At 47.8% G+C, this 23,670-nt stretch overlaps 1 protein-coding gene across 9 annotated transcripts in view; it reads left to right on the forward strand.

Annotated features, from left to right (window-relative positions):
• PTPRT (protein tyrosine phosphatase receptor type T) overlaps positions 1-23,670 on the forward strand; it is a 793,719-nt gene that overhangs the window by 742,370 nt on the left and 27,679 nt on the right. For all 9 annotated transcript variants that reach the window (XM_040447029.1, XM_040447037.1, XM_040447031.1 and 6 more), the window contains 5 exons: positions 1,142-1,296; positions 4,578-4,713; positions 6,795-6,944; positions 8,438-8,611; positions 12,216-12,347. In XM_040447029.1, coding sequence (XP_040302963.1) covers positions 1,142-1,296; positions 4,578-4,713; positions 6,795-6,944; positions 8,438-8,611; positions 12,216-12,347 — 747 coding nt within the window. The remainder of the gene's footprint in view (positions 1-1,141; positions 1,297-4,577; positions 4,714-6,794; positions 6,945-8,437; positions 8,612-12,215; positions 12,348-23,670) is intronic.

Raw genomic sequence — 23,670 nt, forward strand, 5'->3', positions numbered from 1 at the left:
TTGAAAAAAATTTTAAATCTTTAAAAAAAAACTTCTTTAAAAAATAATAAAATAATAAAAAAAAATAATAACTTAAAAATAAATAATTAAAAAATAATAAATGTTAGCTATTATTGTGTCTCAAGACTCAGGCCCTGCATCACCTCCTTTAGGAAGCCCTCTCTGATTTCTCCTTCCCCAGATGGAGACACCTGACACTCCTTTAAATACTTCAGTAGAATTATCCACTTAGGGGTCTGCCTCCCCAGCTAGACCATGAGCTGTTCCAGGGACAGGGGCCATAGCTTTTATTTCTGCCCTCGCAGTGCCTAACACGAGGCACAGATCACCTCAGTGAATATTCTTTAACTGAAGGAATGAACACTTCCTATTCAGTGTTCCCTGCACACCTGCAGGAGGTTGCAAGGTAAGAAAGAGTGGGCAAGGACACTGCCTAAGCTCAGGCTCCAGGTGACACCTGACCAGAGACTGGTCAGAGCAGTGCCCTTAGCCCGGAGGGTGTCTGTAAGGAGCGGTGAGAGGGGAAGTGGAAGAAACTGGAGGCCCAGGCCCCCGTCCGTCAGAGGAGCTCTAGCTTTTGTTTGTTTCCTATCTTACCATTCTAAATAAGAGTCTCATAACTAAAGAAGTCTGACACGTTTTTTAAAACTTAAAAGTCATGGAGACCATGATAGGACTGGAGAACTGAGGGACACAGACCCCAGTCACAGAAAAAGCCATATAGTGTACTGGCAAGGACTTGAATTTGTTGTTTAAGGCCAAGCTTTCTCTGAGTCTGTTCTGCTGAATAGAAGTCCCATGACGCTTTGTCAAAAGAGGGTCCCTTGGACAAACGCTATGGGAGGCTGTAACACTCCCTTGGGGATGCAGAGTGTACATGAGCCCACAAAAGTCTCTGAGAAGTCCTGCAGCAAAGCCACCACCTCTACGTTACCTACTTCCATGGCTCCCAGGCGCAACAGATGACAGAAGTCACTCTGTGTGGCAACCCCTGCTCATGCTGGTAGGGTCCTGTGCTCCCTGATGGCAGGGAGGCTGGTTCCTCGGTGCAGCAGCCGTGTTCCCCACGGGTGCTTGGGGCGGGCGGGGGGGGGCACGTGGGTGCAGCAGCTGGAGGAACAGAGGCGCGTTCTCTCCTCAGAAAGGCTACCACGAGATCCGGGAACTCCGCCTCTTCCACTTCACCAGCTGGCCTGACCACGGCGTCCCCTGCTATGCCACCGGCCTCCTGGGCTTTGTGCGCCAAGTGAAGTTCCTCAACCCCCCCGAGGCGGGGCCCATAGTGGTCCACTGCAGGTAAGTGAGGTCCTCCAGCTCTAAACAAGGCTGCTTCTGCTTCTGCAGCCTTGCTCTCGGGGACAGAGACACTGTTTTTCCAGTGGCCTTTATTCTTCGCCTTCCAGACTGCCCTGCCCTGTGTCCCCAAGCCCAGCCCCAGCCCCAAGGGCTGATGACGACGACAATATTGACAACAAAGTAATAGTAGCGGTACCAGTTGGTATCATTACTGTTGCCCTGAAATAGTAAAGCCACCTGGGGATGTGGCCTTGCACCGACAGCCTCTGCCCCATGTGCACTTTGCACAACTTCTCACGCGGCCTGGAGGGGTGGGCGTTATCATCCATCCCATTTTACAGATGAGAAATACCGAGGTACTGAGAAGGTGGACACTTTGCTCGGGGCCCACAGGGGTGAAACGGCAGAGCCGGGAGTTCACAGCCATAGCCGCAGATGCTCGCCCTCAGCTCCTTGCCGTGGCGGCAGGGCGCCTCAGTGGAAGCCCGCTTCTCTTCAGTTCTTGTATTTTAAAAATCAATTGCTGGCCTGCAGGGTCCTTAATAGAGAGTAAATGGACAGCGCCAGGCTTCACCTTATTATGGAGAAGAGATATTTTCAGCTCTGACCTAGAAAGTCCCCTGGGAATGACTGGCACATCTTCCAATCCTCCTAAATGGAGATGAAGTGTCATGTCAAGGGCGTTAAGAATTGGACCAGACCCGAAGGCCAGCTGGCCTGCACACTCCTTCCTCCCCGTGCCTCCGTTTTCCAATGTGACCCTGGGCCCAGCCCCGCTTTTCAGACACTGCGTGTTCTTAGCTGCATGTTAAGTTATCTTACCCTTGCCCTGGCGGTGTCCGCCTCAGTCAAGGTGCTGAGTCAAGCCAAGGAGGGTCTCCACAAACTGCAAGCATCAGGGAACCAGCCCCTTCTCACTCAGCATCCATTTACCCTCCCCCTCCACAAGCAGGCGTGAATTAGACAGCCCATTTCACAGATGAAGTCGCTGAGGGTTAGGAGAGAATACTCATCATCACCTCTGGGCTCTCTAGGCATTTTGCATACATGGTCTGCTTTACACCACATGACAGTTCAAGGACGGGAGAATGTTCGCTCCCCACCCAGTCCTGTGCCCCAGAGAGCAGCCAGAGCAGGGATAGGGAGGAAGGGAAACAATGGCAAACATTCATCAGGCTCTCCTTACATGATGGCTCTATGTCTTACCCCCATAATAAGTCAGCCTTATGCGCCAGGCACAGTGGTCCCCACTCCTGGGTCTATTCTGAAGATTAAATGTGTTGGGTAACATAATGAGGTGCCTAAGAGTAGTCCTGCCATGTAATAAGCACATATAAAATACCACCGTTCTCTGCTTCTAATATCGGCCCCACTCCCAATCCCAGCACCTAGTGCATACAAGGTGCTCAATAAATATTTGTTGAATGTGAGTAGCAAGCAACCATTTATTGGGAAATTGCTAGGTACCCAGGCATAGGGCTAAGCAGTTTCCATGCATTGCGCTTTTTCAGCATAATGTCATGCAACTCACACGTACTGTGCTATTAATTAATGCTACATGGTGGGCTTATTTATTATTATCAGCCTCGTGTTATGGTTGAGGTTATGGAAGCCCAGAGAGGTTAAGTCATTTACCCAACATCACACGGCTCATAAGTAGTTGAGCCAGGATTTGATTCCAGGGGTCTGGCCCCAAACATCATGAGCTCAGTTGCTATGCGAGGCAGAAATAAATACAGCTCAGGTGCTCAGGAGAACACTGCAAGGAGGCACGTTGTACATGTGAGGCTCGCGGGCACCAGGCAGCTTGCTCACTGGTGGGGGATCCAAGGTGGATCCTGGTTGTGTCCCCTAAAACAGGCTGAGGAGGAGACGTCAGGAAAACACGGATGAGTGCCTCTTCGTGCTGCCTCCTAGCCCCTGGTGCCCAGCCCACCGAGTCCCTTCTGAGGGATCTGGACCGGAGGTGTAAGGGTACAAATACAAGTCAAATTTAACTCAGTTTAAACCATGCAATTTTACTAAGAACAAAGAGTGCTTCCCAGGGGTTTGTTTTCCAGATCATTGTGGGTGACAGTCCCCTCGGGCCTGTCCTGCCTGGACTTACGGTCCTTCCTGCCCCAGCCCTGGTTTCCCCAGGGGAAGCAAGATGTGAAAACGCAGCCAACATGGGCCTCCTTGGTGGTCTGGCCTTCACTTCCTAAAGTGCATGCATTCAAGGTCAATGTTCTGTGTGTCTCTGATTCAGTGCCCTGACCAGAACCAGTGCTGGTCTGGGACCCATGCCGTGGTCCGTGGGGTCGTGCTGAGTTCTTCTGCTATTTTGTACTTGGTCTGAGATTTTCCTGAAGGAAACACCAGTGATCAGAATGGAGTATGAATCAGAATCAGAGCATACATACCAGACCAGGGTCTTGGAGCCATCGCCTGCTCCAGTTTAAGGATGCTCCTGGATCATGTTTCTGGCAAACAGGTGCAAGTGGAGCCAAGCCCCGGGCTTGTGACATGGGACTTGGGACTCACTCTGTGCCTTTGAGCCAGCTCAGAGGATCTGGTTTCTGCCCTCTCCCCTTTCCTCTGCTCCCTCGTCTCTCCATCCTTGCTGCCATCTGTCAACCTGTTTGCTGACGAAGGGAAAAAGTGGAACAGAAGGGGGGCGGGGGGGTGGGGAAGACATGTTTATTAGGCATCTCCAGTGTGCCAGGCACCATGCCTTGCATGATACAGACGGATTGGCTGCACCCACCAGATGCGGCAACGGCAGACATACGTGTTGTTGAAGCGTGCATTTCGTGCTGTTACTAAGAACGTATAAGAACACAGGCCCTGGAGCCAGATTGCTGGGATAAAAAGTCCCACCTGCACTGCACGCCAGCTGTGTGACCTTGAGTAAGGTCAGCCTTCCACGCCTTGCTTTTCTCACCTGTATGGGGTAAGAAAACAACCTCACAAGGGAGTTAATAGGTAACATTTGTAACACACTTCGAACAATTTCTGGCACTTTGTAAGCATGAAATAAGTGCTTGCTAATGAGTACAACAAATGTAAGCAGGTTTTGATAAAACAGCCCCAAAGGCAAGCATTGCTCTCCCATTTTACAGAAGAGAGCTGAGACTCTAAGTTCACTTGCTTGCTCTGAGTCTCCCCGCAGTGCTGGGATTCAGGCTTTTATGTCTGACCTCTACAGCATGCCTCGGGACAGGGCTGAATGGGGGCGGGGGGCCTCCCCAGGGCTGGTCCTGTCCCAAGGTCCCTAACACAGACACTGTCCTCTCTGCCAGCGCTGGGGCTGGGAGGACCGGCTGCTTCATCGCTATCGACACCATGCTCGACATGGCCGAGAACGAAGGGGTAGTGGACATCTTCAACTGTGTGCGTGAGCTCCGGGCCCAGAGGGTCAACCTGGTGCAGACAGAGGTGAGTCCTGGGGCACCGAGCTGGCCAGCCAGCTGCAGCCCTGGCCAAGGAGAAGCAGGGTAGAACACTCACCCATGGGTGAAGGCATCCTAGAGAAAGAGACCCAGGGGCGGGAGAAATGGAGGAAGGGGATACATGGCCGACTGCGAGGAGACCACAGTAGAAGCCAGGACACCACTGCCCACCCTGAGGCCCCTCGGTGCAAGGACATCCACCAATGAGGAAAGGTAAGGAGTTCCCCAGTGCTGAGGGCATCTGAGCAGGGGCTTAATGGGAACTTCTAAGGATTCTTCGAATGGTTTACTTGCATTGGGGGAAGAAGAGAGAGAGGGAAGGATTGGCATTTGCGGAATGCCTGCTGTGTGCCAAGCATTGCTTCAGTCCCCGCAAGAATGGCTTAACCAACAAAATTATTGAATAATTGGGCTGGGTTCCAGGGATTCCAAAAGAGATAACATATAGCCCTTGCCTTCGGGGGGAAAGCAGACCTTCAAGCCCCCCTCTGTTCAGGTCAAGAGCCCAAGCCCCATGGGAAATGAGAGGAGTCCATCTTTAGTGTTGAGCATCTATCTACCATGTGCCAAGCATCATGATGGGCCCTTTGTATTCAGGGTATTGTTCCTACTCACAACAAGCCTGCCAGGCAGCTCCTACTGGTATCCCCATTTCATAAAGAAAGAAACTGAGAAGCTGGGTCCGTGTGACTCCAAGGCTCAAGCACTTTCCCCTGAACCATGCTCTCTTGTTAGGCAGTCTTTTCTGCCTACCCTACTCCTCAGAGCCATGGCTGGTTATTATAAAAGCCCATCATCTGATTCTAGGGAAGGCTGTGGGTGCCCAGGCAGTCAGCTAAGGCAGATAAGAAGCTATGTCCATCACCAGTCTTGCAAAGGGAAGTTTTGGCTTTGGGCATGGCCAGTCACTGCCGGCCCTGCAGAGAATCCGGCACTTAAAAACATAGGCCCCCGCTGTGGGGTCTGAGCTAACTCCCACAGGCTAGTGTCTGGACTTCTTGGTGAGGCTGCAGTAAAGCCAAGAGGCTGCTTTATCTGTTCCCAGGTTCATGCTTGCGGAAGACAGCCTTGCTGGCTGGCATCAGGCACATGGCCCCTGCTGTCTGGTGGGGGAGACAGACATTCAAATAGATCATCGTGATGCATCGGGATAAGTGTTTTATGTAGGGCCAAGTTCTGCAAGAGAGCACTCAATGTTTGTTAAGGGCCTGGGAGCCACAACAGCAACAGCTTCCACCTGGTGGGTGTGCAGAAGACTGTCCAGAGGGGATGAAGCATAGGGGCCATAGAAAAGGGGGAATGGGGTTCAGGGAGAAGAGAACAGCAGGTGCAAAGAACAGAGATGGCCGAGGGGCACAGGGCGCAGGAGCAGACCCTGAGACACGGAGTTGAGGGCAAGTGATTTATTTGAGAGGCGATCCCAAGGCTCACCAGTTGGAAAGCAAAGAGAAAGAAAGGAGACCAAGCTTTATGAAAGCATTAAGGTCTTTTGTAAAGGTGTTTAATTAACCCTGTGAACAACTGGAGGCCAAGCCTGCTGGGAGCTCTGAGGCCGTAGGAAATGTTCCCTTCCAAATCTCCTACCTGAGAGAGAAGGAAACTTAGGTATTTATGCCCCAGCTCTCCAGCTGGCACTGCTTGAGGGCTCCTTTCCAGAGCATTGGCTCTTCAGCCATGCTGGCTCGCCCTGCACCCAGCCCAGGTGTGCTCCTGGGACTAGAGGAAATCCCTCGGCATGAATCTCACGTGCTTGCAGTACGTAGGCTTCAAAGTAAAGGTGAAAGCTGAGGGGACACAGGCAGGTACCAAGAGCCCTACTGCAGCACATTCAGAAGTTTCTTACTTTCCTCAATGTCTACACAGCTCAGTCTTACGCAAAACTCACCATTGCTCAGGTGGTCACTGAGAAACATGGAGAGTGGTCCTTCAGGTTTTCAGATAGGAAGCAGTGATTCTGCAGTCTGAATCCTGCCCCTACTTCACAGCCGTGGGATTCAGTTTGGACCACAAATTCCCAGGCCACTGGCCTCACCCGGCACCCTGTCTCTTCTCTTCTTGGCTGGGCAGGAGCAGTACGTGTTTGTGCACGATGCCATCCTGGAAGCATGCCTCTGCGGCAATACCGCCATCCCCGTGTGTGAGTTCCGCTCTCTCTACTACAACATCAGCAGGCTGGACCCCCAGACCAACTCCAGCCAAATCAAAGACGAATTTCAGGTATGAGCAAATCCCAGGCTCGGGGACCCAGCCAACTTCAGCAGCACTGAGCACGTTCATGGGGTTTTCCTCATGAGAACTGATGAGTCTGGTGTTTCCAGTGTGCAGCTCCAGACAGCTGCAGAATGAATTCTTGCACATACAATGCACAGCCACGAGCAACTGTTAACCAGTCACTTGGTGACTGCTAACGCTTGTTTTAACTCTGCATATGTTTTTGAACTAACTTTGTTCTAGTCCAATCCTAGTTGTGGGTGGAGACACAGGTGTGAGTTTCATGCTCTGCCGTCCCTGGAGGGACTCGGATTTTTTCTTACCATTTCTGTGCAATTGGAGTGTGTCTGTCCTAGATCCTCACTACTCAGAGTTGGGTCTGGAGACCAGCACCATCAGCTTCACCCAGGAGTTCATCAGGAATGTGGTATCTTGGGTCGCACCCACAGCTACTGAACAAGAACGTAGAGTTTAACAAGATCTCTGGGTGACTTATCTGCATATTGAACTTTGGGAAGCACCATCCCAGAGCTCATCTCAGACATAGCACATCTGTACTTTGTAACCCAGGTAGCCAGAATGGTGGCCACCTTGGTGTGGAGGCCTTGATGTGAGTCACTGAGTAGGCCAAGAGGCCAGCCCTTTGTCCTGAGGTCAGTGCCAGGGTCTTACCTAGGCAACAGGTACTGAGAACCAGGTAGTGGGAAGCAAGGAAGCTCCAGGAATTGAGGGGCAAGTACCCAGCCCCTGGTTCCATGGGTAGATACCCCAGCCAGGCCAGTGTCCCCGTGCTCCCTCAAGCAGAAGCTTTACTGATTGGGAGGGGAGACCAAGTACTGAGTAAGGGAAAGACAGAGGCCACAGCCCCCTCGTGGGCGCACAGAACATCTGGTCTCCTGGCTGGGCAATTCAGCTGTGGCCCCACACTTGCAAGACTCACTCTGCACGACACAACCCTGAAATTTTCCAGACTCCTAGAGCTTGCTTCCTGGGGGTCTCTCACCTATCCTGGGAAGCTCATCCAGACACCCTTCCATTCTGAAAACAGCTTTCTCTAAGAGGAGCATTGGTGAAATCCTTTCCCTCCTTCTTTGGCACTTCAAGGGATGCAAGGGGGATTCCCCACCCCCACCCCCACCCCCACTCCCACCCCCTGACCTCCTGGCTCGCCCACCCTTCACAGAGCTGAGCAGCTTAGCTCACCTGGTTGGCAGGTGTTGGCAGCCTGTGTCTGCTCTGTGTGTGGGCATGCAGTCTGTACATACTTGGCATCATGGGGGTGTCTCACAGCCCTGGTAGGGGCTCTCAGCCTGCATGGAGCAGCTAACGGGAGATGGCAGAACATCACACGGGAGAGGAACAAGTCCTGGGGAGAGACTGGAGGGCCAAACTTTCAGTATGCAGATAGGGTGGGGTAGGCTGGCTTTGAACCTTGCTATCTCCTCTGTTTGGGGCTACCACCTGAGTAATGCCTACCTATCTGTCTTTGCGCCTTACAGACCCTCAACATCGTGACTCCCCGCGTCCGGCCCGAGGACTGCAGCATCGGGCTCCTGCCCCGGAACCACGATAAGAACCGGAGCATGGATGTCCTGCCTCTGGACCGCTGCCTGCCCTTCCTTATCTCGGTGGATGGGGAACCCAGCAACTACGTCAATGCCGCACTGATGGACGTAAGCTGAGCCCTGGCTGGCACTCACTGGGAAATTTCTTCAAGGTGGAGATGGCTGGAGCCCAGGGCACTGACACCCCACACCACCACCCCCAACCAGCCTCTCTTTGCTTCTGCTCTTCCTGGCCACAAGGACCTTTGCTCCCCCTGAAGGCTCTGGTCCAAACCTATATACAAGCCATGTGCTTGGCTCTTTGCTCCCATAATCCTGTCGAGAATAGACCAAAAGCATAAAATCGGTCCATGACGGCACAGCACAAGCCTTCCCAGTACACCCTCCTGCTGCCCATAGAACTAACTCTCAGCCTTAAGTTTAGTTCAGGAAACATTCTCTATGCCAGGCCCTGGCCTGAGCTTTGGGAATGCAGGATGGTGCAGACATAGGTTCTGCCCTTGGGGAACTCCCAGGCAGGCTCCCAGAATTCATGTGCAGAGGCAAGAATGAGGCTGGCAGATGGTAGGTGCTCAGTAACTGGACAAGTGATGGGTTTAGCAAAGGGCATGGGCCATGTTTCTGACTGTTCTATCAGAGGCACTTTCTTCTGCTTTCTCGGCAGCAAATCTAAGAAGGGCACTCCTACCCTGACCTGGTTTAGGAGTCATGACCCTAATTAGAAGGTCATGTCCATGTTCCTGACTCATATGCTTTCCTCCTGGGTCCTTCAGCTACTTCCACTGATCATTCCTCCACTTCCTGGATGTAGAGATACTTGCAGCAGGAATGAGCCATGGATTATCTGGTCTCATCCTTGTACTTTTAAGCAAAGGACAGTGAGGCCAGAAAGAGGAAGAGACTTGCTCAAGGTGACCCGAAAGCTACTGGCAGAGCCAGAAGCCAGGACTCAGACCCTGGAATTCATTCCTTGGGCCTCCCCACAGTTTGTGCAATCCACTAGGACACAGACATCCCGAGGCTCAGGACCAAGAATACCATTGCCTGATTGGGGATAAGCCCTTCAGATTCTGCCCCCCCCCAACCCATGTCCATGGTTACATCCATCCAGCCCACGTGGACTTCCCGTCTCACCCGGAACAGGCAAGAATGTGGGGTGCTCTGTCCTCGGGTCAAAGCCAACTCCTCTTCCGACCTCTGACCCTCCTAAAACTCTCCCCAAGGGCTGTCAGTGTTGGAGGCAGGTGATGGGAGGTCAATGCTTATCAGCTCTGTCAGGGCTTGCCCTGGCCTTGGCCCACAGGGTGCCCAAGTCCTCCATGAAGACCCTGGCTATGGGTCCAGATGCAGGGAGCATTGTCCTGGTCAGATCAAATAGCTAGAGATGGAGGGAGTACCTCTGGCCTTTACCTTAGAGCTCTCTAAGGTCAATGTGTGCACGTATGTGTATGTGTGCATGCATGTGTGTGCACGCATGTGGCAAGAGAAGGGGCCTGCGGGTGTACTCACACTTCCAGGTTCCCCATTGTTTTTCTCCCATTTGTCCCAACTCCCTCCCCGCTGGCTTCCTCATCTATGCAAGGATCAAACATGTTTCTGGCCTCTACTTAGTAGGTTAGATGCTGCCTGGAGCCAAATGTCTTCTGCCAAGCTCTGATGCTGATTATGTTCTCTTTGTCCACAGGGCATTTCTCCTGTGAGCCATCACTGGGCCTTTGCCTTTCTTTTAAAAAAAAAAAAAAAAAGTCCTTATCTGTATTCCAGTTCAGTCTGTGCATTATCTGGTAACCATAGCAGCTTTGCTCCTAGCAGAAAAATATGAAGTCCTCTGGGTTAATTTTTAATGTTTCCCCTGGTAAAGGATGATGTTATCCATGAAATGGATTGCCGGCTGATCCCTGAAACCCAGCAGGAGCGCGGATCTTGAACATATTTTCAGATAAGGCTTTGTCAGGCATGCTGGCCTAATAGAGCATTTATCACAGAGACAGGGAAAAAGGAAAGAGAACTAACATTCACTGAGTGTTGGGCAGGTACCATGTCGGGCCCTGGACTTACCCTGACTCATTCTGTGTTTGGGTGTTATTGTCCCCATTTTCCAGATGAAATACTGAGGCTCAGAGTATTTGCATGACTGTCTCCAGGTCAACTAGCTCAGAAGGGTGGAGTCCAGGGTCTGGATCCTGTTTTTTGACTTTTAAAACCTAGGATCTTTTCTGTGTCTAGAAATGGCTCAAAGACCTGCTCTCTGCAACTAGAGTTTCGCTTTTGGGGAAATAAAATATTCTGCCCTCCCAGACTCCCCCCTTTGACCATCCCACTGACCAGGAGAAGGTCCTTGGAAGACAGGACCCTCGTGCCTATGTGACATCCACAGTTGCTAGGCATTTTTTTGTCCAGGGCATCAAGAGATAACAGAATTGACAGGTGCTTTATGTAATATGGTTGGCAGGGTCTTTTGCCTGGGTGTTCCCCTGGTTTGGACAGGAAAGACCCTCTATCCCCCCCATTTCCTGCTGACTGGACACTCTACTGAAAACAGCTGTGTCTGTCACAAGGCCTGTCTCTCAAGAAAGCTTATTAAGAACATAGGCTATGGGTAATCTCCAGTTTCACAGACCACTAAAGGAGAAGCTCTTCAATCTTTCCAAACCCCTCACGAGATACTGTAATAAATGAGGCCCAGTCAGAGCTTCCAATGTAGCCCAGACTATCACAAGCTAATTTCTGGGGGCCTCAGTTTCCCCATCTGTAACATGGGACTGAGTGTATGCATTTGTTTGCTGGACCTGTACTGGGTGTCTCATGTGCCAGCCACAGCATTAGGGCCAAGGATGAAGAACCAAGTTGTGTTTCTGCCCTGCCAGTGGGCTCACAGTCTTTTCTTGGGTGCTGGTATTTTCAAGTGCAAATCTCATTCAATCCATATGACAGTATCCCTTCGGAGTTGTGATTCCCCTCTCTCCGATGAAGAACATGACTTTGGAAAGATCTAATAACTGGCCAGGGCTTACCACCAAAAAGAAAAAAAAAGGCACTCTACAAATGATGCCTGGATGGATAGATGGATGGAAGGAAGGAAGGAAGGAAGGAAGGAAGGAAGGAAGGAAGGAATGAGCAGATGGACAGATTGATACATGACTAATAACCTACAAGTAAGAATGGTGGATTTGAACCCCTGGCCTTCCTGACCCTAAAACCTGAGCACCTTCCACTGCCCATTGTCTCACAGCACACAGTGTCCATCTTCTGCCAGGCCTTGGGGCAGGAGTGAGCCTCCTACAATAGAAGCCCCTTCAGGAGGCTCTCTGCCTTGGGCTGAGCCAGCCCCTCCTCCAGCATTGGACCACAGATATCCCTAATGTCCCAAGAGGTGCTTTGGCCAGCAGAGCAGCAAATCTGCAGCCAGAATCTTTCATTTCATATTGTAATGATGATTATTTGCTGAGCTCCAAAACATAAATAATTTATTTGAATAATCCCCAGCCGAGTGACACTTTCCTAATGAAATGTCTTAGTTTAGAGGAGAATGAGTTCATTATGAGGAGGCCCCCTTTGTCACCTGGGCACCCAGAGATAACAGAACAGGTAGGTGTTTTGTGCAATCTGTTTGGCAGGTTCGGGGGCCTCTGGCAGCCGTCCAAGCCTCATCACCATCAGAGCATCACTGATGGATGTGTATTTTACGAAGCCTATGTCGTTCCTTTGTCAGAGCCACAAGCAGCCCGCCGCCTTCGTGGTCACCCAACACCCTCTACCCAACACCGTGGCAGACTTCTGGAGGCTGGTGTTCGATTATAACTGCTCCTCCGTGGTGATGCTGAATGAGATGGATACTGCCCAGGTAGGAGGGGCCCAGCCACTGCCCGAGGTGCTCAGGTGCATTTGGGAAGCCATGCCCAAGAGCTGGAGGGAGAGCCTGAGAGCCAGCATGGTGTTTCCCCTGCCCGGCCGAGCTGCCTGCCGATGGCCACTGTCTGGCTTCGAGCACCGATCCGGCCCATCCTGCTGCCAGTGGAGGCTGGAGGTCTCTTCCCGGGCCCTGCCACCCCTGAGCCCTCTCATTTCCAACAGTGACTCCCCCCTGCTTGTAGGCTTTGTCCAGCCCTCCCTCCCCATCCAGAGCCAGATTCTGCTCCATCCACCACACTGATTAGGGCCTTGCTCCAAATCACACCGAGCACACTGAGCTGAGAGGCTCACAGAGCCTCCCCACCGCTGAGCGTCTCCAGCCCTGCAGAATATTCTGATGCCTTGCCACACCCACCCACCCAGTCTGCCCCCTGGGAGATGCACCCAGCACTGACAGAGCCTGGAGCTTGAACTGTAGACCCTCTGCCCACTAGCCACCCCGACGATCCCGGCTTCATCCCAGGTGACCCCGGTGTCCAGGCAGGCTTCATGCTTTAGCCCCCCGGGGTCTGATGACTCCAAGAGTGCTAAAGCACCTGTCATGGGACAGCTTCTGGAGCCCAGGTCCCCATAGCAGGGGAGCCGTTCCTGGGTGGGAAAAGTGAGAATGTCCTTTCAGGTTTTTGAAAAGTGATCCTTTCACTGTCTTGAAAGAAACTCAGAGAAACTCAGTGCACTCCTGTGTGCGTGCTGGCCTTGTGTGGGAATAAAATAAAATGGATCTGAGCTGTGGTCTCAGCCCTGCAGGAGCTCACAGTCTTGCTACAGAGACGGATGAGCAAATTGTCCCAACCTCGTGTGGCAGCGCTATAATAGAGGTCAGACACAAAGTGCTGTGCTGGCCGGGAACAGGGAGCAATTAATTCTGCCCAGAGGGTGAGGGAAGACTTCAAAAAGAAGGTGACTTTGGCCTTGAAGAAGGCAGCAGAAGTTTGGGTGTGTGGGGCTGAGTGAGCTGGGAAAAGGCACTCGGAGCAGAGGGAACAGTGGGGCAAAGGCTAGGCAGTGTGAATATGTGTGGCTTCTCTTTAGAACAGCTGGGGTTGCAGTGGAGGTGGGGCTCAGGGTCTATCGGGAGCAGAAGAGGGTGGTGAGGCTGCAAAATGTAGCAGCGTCCTGCTTGCAGAGGGCTGCCCATGTGGGCTTCAGATCTCAGCCTTGGCCTGCAGCATAGTGTCAGACCCTTACTTTGTAAGCAACAGAACCCTCTCTTCGAATAAAAGCTTTTGTGTAAGCGCTGTATTGCTCAAGCATGTGTGATCAAGAGATGTTCCTGGTGAAACCACCTGGGGTGGGAGTTGAGCTCCACCCAGACTGGTCTTCTGGTCCCCCCAGTGTCTCTTGGAGAGTCAGGATTCTGGGTGCTTTTGTGAAGCCTCAGGTTTCCAAGGAGCACCGTTAGACAATATTTGCTATCCAGGGAGGAGGGATTCTGCAGATTTTAAGCCATGGTGTGGCTGGTTCCTGTTAGAAAGTTGAGTCTGGGGACCAGTGAGGAGAAAAAGTTAGAGGGAAACCTGGAAGCCAGGAGACTGGGAGGCGGATTCTGCAGATGTACAGAAAAGAAAGGTAGTGATCAGGAGGCGGGCTTGGATGTGAAAGTTGGTTCCCGGATGGAAATCTACAGGTTTGGGGAGCAGTTGGATGTGGGAGGTGAATGAGAAGGAGACGTTGTGGATGGTGGCAGGAGCTCAAGTCTAGGCAGTTAGACGTCTGGGGTCACACAGACCAAGATGAGGGAAGACAGGGGGAGGCCGGGAGAGGAGCAGATCATCAGGATGAAATTGAGCGCCTGGTGGGATGTGCACATAATACGTTCACGAGAGATTTGCTCATCATTCACCTATATTTGTGGAGTATCTGCTGTCTTCCAGAAGCTGTTCTAGGTGCTTAGAATGCATCGTGAACAAGACACAGAAAGCAAAACAACAAATTCCCATCTCTGGTGCAACTTCTAAAGTGAAGGAGACAATATGTAACCAAGTCCCTATAATGTACTCAATTATATGTTAGAAGGTGATGAGTGTTTGGAAAAAATTAAGAGGAAGACTGGAAGGCAGGTGTGGGGCACTCTATTGATAGAGTGATCAAGGCAAGCTGTATTGAGGTCACATATAAGCGTATTTTTTAAGGAGGTGGAGAGAATGAGCCGTGTGACCATCTCTGGGAAGAGCATTGCAGGGAGAAAGGACAACCCACACCAACACCTTATGGTGAGCACATGCCTGGCACATTTGAGGAACAGCACAGAGGCCATTGTGACTGGAACAGAGTGAACATGGAGACAGCAGCAGCAGGTGACACAGACACATGGCAGGGCCAGGTCATGGAGGCCCTTAGGGGTCCTAGGAAGAACTCGAGTTTTACTCTGAGAGAAGAAGGGAGCCACTGACAGGTTTTGAGGAGAGGAGTGACATACTTTGACCTTTTAAAAACAAAAACAAAACAAAACAAACAAAACATCCCTCTAGCTACTGTGTTGAGAACACACTAATGGTCTGGGAAGGAGAGTGTATTTGCTAAGGGATGTGATGGCAGCTTGAACCTAAGTGGTAGCCGTGGAGTAGATTCTGGATATCTCCTGAAGGGAGACCCAACAAAATATCCTGACAGACTGAATATGGTGTGTGAGTCCCCAAGGGGCTCAATCAGTAGATATGGCTGGAATCCAAGATAACCATGAAATTAAATGGATTCCCATAAAACAAAGACTTCTGTGGAGTTCCAGACTCAGAAGGCATCACCACCCTATTCCTTTGCCTGAGAAATTAAAATGGTGAACTCTGCTCACTGAGTCCATGAATGAAGTAGAGCCTGTGAAAGCCGGTTTGCTGTTCCCCCTTTTCCAGAAGCCCTTTTTGCAAAACCAGAGCTTGGGCATGGAGGAGGAGTGTGAAAGAATCTCACTTTGGGACATGTAGAGAAGCAGGGGTCTAGGTCATTAACTATAACTGCCCCTTCCAGGGTGTGTCTTGGGTGAATGAAGATTTCTCAGCCCCAGATGTTGATACAGCCTTTAAGAATTGATTCTTTAACTGCAAAAACATCAGGCTTAGAAGGGCCATGAGGTTGGCTGCCATATGCAGCTGGCAAGCATCCCCTAAAATCGACAGATGAATAGAACACTTATTGATATAAATATCATCACCGCAACAGCTGGGTGCCTTGCGAAAATAAACAATGACACAGCGTGAGCAGTAGAAAAGCTGCCCTCAGCACCTGGAAGGGCGGTTCTTTGAAGCGGCATCAGCATTTGTCTGCCAGCATGCCCATGCCAGGACAGCTACAGCTTCCTGGCCAGCCCAGCAACACAGATGGGTCTGTCATAGGTCCTGAGCATCATCAGAGGACCAGTGAATGCCACATCCTCTGGTTTGACCACGGGCCAACCATAAGAGCTTGTGTGGAGGGTTGTGGCAGGACTACCTATACGTTGCAGCAAAATAAGGTTGAGGAGAGGAGGAAACATCTCTAGTGACTTATTTTCTTGCACTGCTGGCCAAATCTGCCTGCCTCTGCTCGGAATCCTATACTGCATCATTCAGTCAGCTATCCCCAACCACAGATATTTTCCCTTCTCCACAGTGGCTTCAGTTCAAAGATAATTACAAGCAGTGGGAGCTAAAGATAAAGACTCTGAAGGCAACTACATATTCAACCTTAGAGATTTTCTTTTTTAGCTCTTTGGGACTCCAAGGCCTATGATCAGATTAGTGGAGCAATATCCTAGAACCACAACATCCAGCAAATGACAGTGTGGTTTCCAGTGGGCACATCAGAAAGAATCTTTCCAGTCACACCCAACAGCATTGACCCAAGATCTCTTCAATCTTTGTGGGCTCTACAGACAGACCAGAGCTCATGGGGAGCAGACCCAAAAAGAAGCCCTCATCATGGTCATGCCACAGCTGCCACATTGTTTAGACAACTCAGGAAATCCTCTGTGCCAGCCATGGGTTGGAACTGTGCAGTAGACAGAATCATGCCCCCGCCAAAAGATGTCCACATCCTGGTCTCTAAACCTATGAATATGTTATCTCATACAAGGGACTTTACAGATGTGGTAAATTTAAGGATGTTGAGGTATGTAAATTGTCCTGAGTTATCCAGCTGGGCCCCATATTAGGTTCCTAGTCAGAGGGGTGCAAGAAGATCAAAGTCAGTGGTGATGGAAGCAGACCATGGGATTATGGAAGCAGAAAGTGGAGTGATACAGGCACAGGTCAAGGAATGCTGGCCGCCTCTAAAAACCTGGGGAGATGAGGAATAGTTTGGCCCCTACAGACTCCAGAAAGGAAGACAGACAGCTCTAGTGACACTTTTATTTTAATCCTTTAATACTCATTGCAGATTTCTGACCTCCAGATAATACATTTGTGTTGGGTTAAGCCACTACATCTGTGGTAGTTTGTTACATTCGCCACAGAAAACTACTGCAGGCAATACAACTGAAAACAGGAATTCAGACTCAGAGTTGTAGGGATCAGTGCAGGTTGTGAGACTGAAATCATGGGAACATCCAGAATCACCAGTGTTGAACTGGAAAGTGGCTTATTCTAGAGAAATCCATGCCTGAATCAGAGTCCATCAGGAAACATGAGAGAACAGGATGGGGAGAGCCAAGGAGAAGGCAGATGACCCGCCTCCACAGGACTCTTGCTGACCCAGAGGAGGTCTTTTAAAAGTTAAGGTGCATATTTTCTGGGTTGCATTCAGTCATCAACATGCATGGATTGAGAAACTACCCTGAACTAGGCACAGACCAGACATAGCAAAAGACAAAAGAGGCACCAAAAAAATAAAAAATAAAAGCCAGTCCCCATGGAGCAGACATTGTAGTGAAGTAATATCTACCTGCCAGACTCCCTTTGGCATCAAACAGGATGGAATCATCTTTAACTGGAACCATCTCAACCAAGACCCTCAAGTGGCAGGAAGGAGCTGACCAGGAAGCAGAAGGAATGGAAAAGCCAGTGTCCAGTCAGCATGTCACTCCTGAGCTCTGTGGTCAGCTCTGGAAGAATCCAGCAGGAGATGGCCACCGTATATCACCCCACCGGCCTGTAATCAGGTTTGGGGTCATTCAGACCCAGGATCTCTTTGGTTGTCTCCACATAGTAAGTGGTAGGTCTTTAATATTCCTTGAATATTCTGCCCATTTATTATATTGACCAGGCGTACAATGTCCCCTGAGTTTCTCAGTATTTCACTTGTCACTCTAGGGAGTACACTTTATCTGGCTTATATCTTAGCGATTTTATCATCTAAGTGATCTCCAAACACCTTTTGATATTTCCTAGGTCTTTCCTCCATAGACCTGCTATTTTGGAAGCTTTTGTTTCCCAAACTGTATTTAATAATTAATAATGTGTTAGTTTACTTGTATGTTTTTCCATGAACATACCTACCCCAATGAACTTCTGATCAGCAGACCACATACAGAGCTAACACACAATGGTCTAATTCCAGCCCAAAGCCAGAGATTCGGTGTCCTCCACTCCAGGACAACAACCTGATAGCATTTGGCTTTTAATCACTTTGGGGATATCTTATTGGCTTCTCCTGCCAAATTTACGGACACCACTTTGGAAACCACTGATCTGACCAGGGTCTATTTCCCCTCATTTTGCATGGCAGGAAGCTGAGGTCCAGGCAAGAAAAAAAAAAAAAAAAGATTTAAAGGCACCTGGGTGGCTCAGTTTGTTAAGTGGCCGACTTCGGCTCATGATCTCATTGTTGACTCGAAGGCTCATGAGTTCAAGCCCTATATCCGGCTCTGGGCTGATAGCTCAGAGCCTGGAGCCTGCTTCCGATTCTGTGTCTCCCTCTCTGTCTGCCCCTCCCCTGCTTGAGCTCTCTCTCTCTGTCTCAAAAATAAACATAAAAACAATTTCTTACAAGATTTATCCAAAGCCCCACAACCCATCACTGACTTAGGCCGAAGGTCCCCTTCCAAGGGTTGAAGATTTTGGTAGCCATTTAAACAGTAGCGTTTCCAGGGCTCTGGTGCCTGATAATCACTGGCTGGTACCTGGGTATACGGAGCAGGAAGAAATATCTTCTGGTTTAAAACAAACAAGAGCTATATAAAAGCTGAGTCACCCAGTTCTGAGGCTCCCACCATGGAAAGTCTGAGAGTTCAGGTGATGCTAGGCCAGATAGAAAGGTGAGGGAGGGTGAGACCAAGAACAGTGCATTTCCACAGAGCTTCTAAAAGTTGACAGACAAGCTCATCATTCTCCCAAGAGAAATGCAGCATGATGTCTTTTTTTTGTCATTGTGCCTGCAGGGCAAATAGCAAGCACTGATATCCCCATTTTTATCTCCGTTTGTGAAAACACAGCCTAACATGCTAGCAAAACCCACAGAACACCCAAGTCTATGTCTATGTCTCCAAGTCAGGTCTGACTTTGCAAGGAGCCGTCCTTCTGTTCCAGAGAGGGTAACAGTAGAATAAGAAGTCTGGGGCCGTGAGACCAGAGTTCAAGTTCTAGCCCTGCCACTTAACTTGGTGTGTTGCCATAAGCCAGTTTCATAACTTCTCCAAGTCTTAACACAATCCTCTATTAAATTCATTTAACCCTGATGTCAGCCAAGTTCACTCTGTCTTTGAAGGTTTAATTGAAATGGGCTCTGCTTCCTATTCCCCAATCCTGTGGGCAAGTCTGTTATCCACCCCACAGATTTCTGGGAATTGCAAGGGAGTCCTGTTTGCATGGCCACTTCCTAGTTCATGCTCAGGCTTTACTTCCTGCTCCATATACCCAGGTGGAGTTTGAATCCCAGTAATGCCCATGACCAAAGGTTGAACATTGCACATCCTCATTCTTAAACCCCCCTGCCTCCTCATCCTCATGGTTTGGAGCACATCTCCCCCCAACACCCTGTTGCCCAAACAGCCCCTGCCTCGGCCTCTTCTCCCATACCTCCCCAAGCAATGCCACCTTCTACCCAAAAGTTGTTCCTTTCTTCAGCTCTATAATTGAACTCTTTATTTTAACATATAGTGAACATATACTGCTGTATCAGTTTCAGGTGTATAATATAGCCATTCAACAATACCGTACCTTACAAAGCGCTCATCAGTATAAGTGCCCTCCCAATGCCCTTCACCTATTTTACCCAACCTCTCCTCACCTCCCCTCTGGTAACCATCACTTTGTTCTCTACAGTTAAGGGGTTTTCCCCCCTCCATTGCTCGTTTGTTTTGTTCCTTTAAATTCACATATGAGTGAAATCATATGGTATTTGTCTTTTTCTGACTGCATTTCACGTAGTATTCTCTCTAGATCCATCCATGTTGTTGCAAATGGAAAAGTGTCATTCTTTTTTAATGGCTAAATAATATTCCCTACATATACCACCTCTTTATCCATGCATCTACTGATAGACACTTGGGCTCTTTCCATAGTTTGGCTATTATTGGTAATACTTCTATAAACATCGGGGTGCCTATACCCCTTCAAATCTGTATATTTGTATCTTTTGAGTAAATACCTAGTAGTGTAATTGCTGGATCGTAGAGTAGTTCTATTTTTAACTTTCTGAGGAACCTCCATACTGCTTTCCAGAGTGACTTCACCAGTTTGCATATGCACCAACAATGCATGAGGGTTCCCCTTTGCCACATCCTCACCAACACTCTGTTGTTTCTTTAGTTTTTGATTTTAGCTATTCTGACAGATGGTATCTCACTGTGCTTTTTATTTGCATTTCCCTGATAATGAGTGATGTTGAGCATCTTTTCATGTGTCTGTTGGCCAGTTGGATGTCTTCTTTGGGGAAATGTTGGTTCATGTCTTCTTCCCATTTTTTATTTGATTATTTGGTTTCTGGTATTGAGTTCTGTAAGTTCTAAATTTTGGATACTAACCCTTTATCAGATACAATATTTGCAAATATCTTCTCCCATTCAGATTGTCTTTTGGTTGTTTTGATATTGGTTGTTTCCCTCACTGTGCAGAAGCTTTTTATTTTGATATAGTGCCAACAGTCTATTTTTGCTTTTGTTTCCCTTGCCTCAAGAGACAGATCTAGAAAGATTTTGTTATGGCCAATGTTAGGAAAATTATTTCCTATATTATTTTCTAGGATTTTTATGGTTTCCAGTATCAAGTATAGATATTTAATCCATTTTGAATTTATTTTTGTATATGGTGTAAGAAAGTGGTCTAGTTTCATTCTTCTGCATGTTACTGTCCAGTTTTCCCAACACCATTTGTTGAAGAGACTGCCTTTTTTGGCATTAAATATTCTTTCCGCTTTGTTGAAGATCAATTATCCATATAATTGTGGGTTTACTTCTAGATTTTCTATTGTTACATTGATCTATACATCTGTTTCTGAACCAGTACCACATTGTTTTGATTACTACAGCTTTATAATATAACTTGAAGTCCAGAGACAGGATATCTCCAGCTTTGCTTTGCTTTTTCAAGATGGCTTTGGCTATTCAGGCAGAGTCTTTTGTGGTTCCGTACAAATTTTAGGATTATTCTACTTCTGTGAAAACTGCTTTTGGTATTTTGATAGGGATTGCATTAAATGTGTAGTTTAACAATATTTGTTCTTCTTACATGCACATGGAATGTCTTTCTGTTTCTTTGGCTTATCATCAATTTCTTTCATGAGTGTTTTATGGTTTTTAGATGACAGGTCTTTCAGCTCTTTGGTTAGGTTCATTCCTAGGTATCTTATTTTTGGGTGCCATTGTAAGTGGGATTGTTTTCTTAATTTCTCTTTCTCCTGCTTCACTACTGATGTTTGGTAATGCAATGGCTTTCTGTACATTGATTTTGTATCCTGCAACCATGTGGAATTCAGTTATCAGTTCTAGTAGGGGTTGTTTTTTTTGTGTGTGTAATCTTTCAGGTTTTCTATATATAGCATCATGTCATCTGCAAATAGTGAAATTTTTACTTCTTCCTTACCAATTTGCATCCATTTTATTCCTTTCTCTTGTCTTATTGCTATGGCTAGGACTTCCAGTACTTTGTTGAATAAAAGTGGTAAGAATGGATAGCCTTGTCTTGTTCCTGATCTTAAGGGAAAAGCTCTCAGGTTTTCCCCATTGAGGATGATGTTAGCTGTGGGGTTTTCATATAAGACCTTTATTATTTTGAGGTATGTTCCCTCTAACCTTGTTGAGGGATTTTATCATGAATAAATGTTGTATTGTGTCAAATGTTTTCTCTGTGTGTACTTAAATTGTCATGTTTCTTCCTTTCACTTATTGGTATGATGTATCACATTGATTGATTTGCAAATATTGAATCACCTTTGCATCTCAGGAATAAATCCCACTTGATCTTTGTGAATGCTTTTTTTAAAGTCTATTTATTTTGAGAGAGAGAGAAAGAGCACAAGTGGGGTAGGGGCAGAGAGAGAGAGAGAGAATTCCAAGCAGGCTCCATTATCAGCATAGAGCCCAACAGAGGGCTCAAAACCATGAACCGTAAGATCACGACCTGAGTGGAGATCAAGAGTCAGATGCTTAACTGACTGAGCCACCCAGGCACCCCTGTGAATGATTTTTCAATGTATTGTTGAATTTGGTTTGCTAGCATTTTGTTAAGAATTTTTGCATCTATGTTAATCAGGGATATTGGCCTGTAATAGTCTTTTTGGTAGTGTCTTCATCTGGTTTTGGTATCAGGGTAATGCTGGCCTCATAGAGTGAATTTGGAAGTTTTCCTTCCTTTTCTATTTTTTGGAATAGTTTAAGAATAAACATTAACTCTGCTTTAAATGTTTGGTACAATTCACTGTGAGGGCATCTAGTCCTGGGCTTTTGTTTGCTGGGAGGTTTTTGATTACTGATTCAATTTCCTGGCTGGTAACTGGTCTGTTCAAATTTTCTATTTCTTCCTGCTTCAGTTTTAGCAGTTTATATGTTTCTAGTAATTTATCCATTTCTTCTACATTGTTCAATTTGTTGGCATATAATTTTTCATTATATTCTCTAATAATCCTTTGTATTCCTGTGGTGTCATTTATTTCTCCTCTTTCACTTCATTTCTGAGTTTGTTTGAGTCCTTTTTTTTTCCTTTTCTTTATAAGTCTGGCTAGAGGTTTATCAATTTTGTTGATCTTTTCAAAGAACCAGCTCTTGGTTTCTTTTTTTTTTTTTTTTTAGTTTCTTTTTTTTAATTTATTTTTTTTGATTATATGAAATTTATTGTCAAATTAGTTTCCATACAACACCCAGTGCTCATCCCAAAAGATGCCCTCTTCAATGCCCATCACCTACCCTACCCTCCCTCCCATCCCCCCCATCCCCCATCAACCCTCAGTTTGTTCTCAGTTTTTAAGAGTCTCTTATGCTTTGGCTCTCTCTCCCACTCTAACCTCTTTTTTTTCTTATTTTTCCTTCCCCTCCCCCATGGGTTTCTGTTAAGTTTCTCAGGATCCACATAAGAGTGAAAACATATGGTATCTGTCTTTCTCTGTATGACTTATTTCACTTAGCATCACACTCTCCAGTTCCATCCACGTTACTACAAAGGGCCATATTTCATTCTTTCTCATTGCCCTGTAGTACTCCATTGTGTATATAAACCACAATTTCTTTATCCATTCATCAGTTGATGGGCATTTAGGCTTTTTCCACAATTTGGCTATTGTTGAGAGTGCTGCTATAAACATTGGGGTACAAGTGCCCCTATGCATCAGTACTCCTGTATCCCTTGGGTAAATTCCTAGCAGTGCTACTGCTGGGTCATAGGGTAGGTCTATTTTTAATTTTTTGAGGAACCTCCACACTGTTTCCAGAGTGGCTGCACCAGTTTGCATTCCCACCAACAGTGCAAGAGGGTTCCCATTTCTCCACATCCTCTCTAGCATCTATAGTCTCCTGATTTGTTCATTTTGGCCACTGACTAGCGTGAGGTGATACCTGAGTGTGGTTTTGATTTGTATTTCCCTGATGAGGAGCGATGTTGAGCATCTTTTCATGTGCCTGTTGGCCATCTGGATGTCTTCTTTAGAGAAGTGTCTATTCATGTTTTCTGCCCATTTCTTCACTGGGTTATTTGTTTTTGGGTGTGGAGTTTGGTGAGTTCTTTATAGATTTTGGATACTAGCCCTTTGTCTGATATGTCATTTGCAAATACCTTTTCCCATTCCATCGGTTGCCTTTTAGTTTTGTTGATTGTTTTCTTTGCTGTGCAGAAGCTTTTTACCTTCATGAGGTCCCAATAGTTCATTTTTGCTTTTAATTCCCTTGCCTTTGGGGATGTGTCAAGTAAGAAATTGCT

The sequence above is a fragment of the Herpailurus yagouaroundi genome, unplaced genomic scaffold (assembly GCF_014898765.1).
Source record: "Herpailurus yagouaroundi ecotype Mexico unplaced genomic scaffold, PumYag 196, whole genome shotgun sequence".
NCBI classification, from domain to species: Eukaryota; Metazoa; Chordata; class Mammalia; order Carnivora; family Felidae; genus Herpailurus; species Herpailurus yagouaroundi.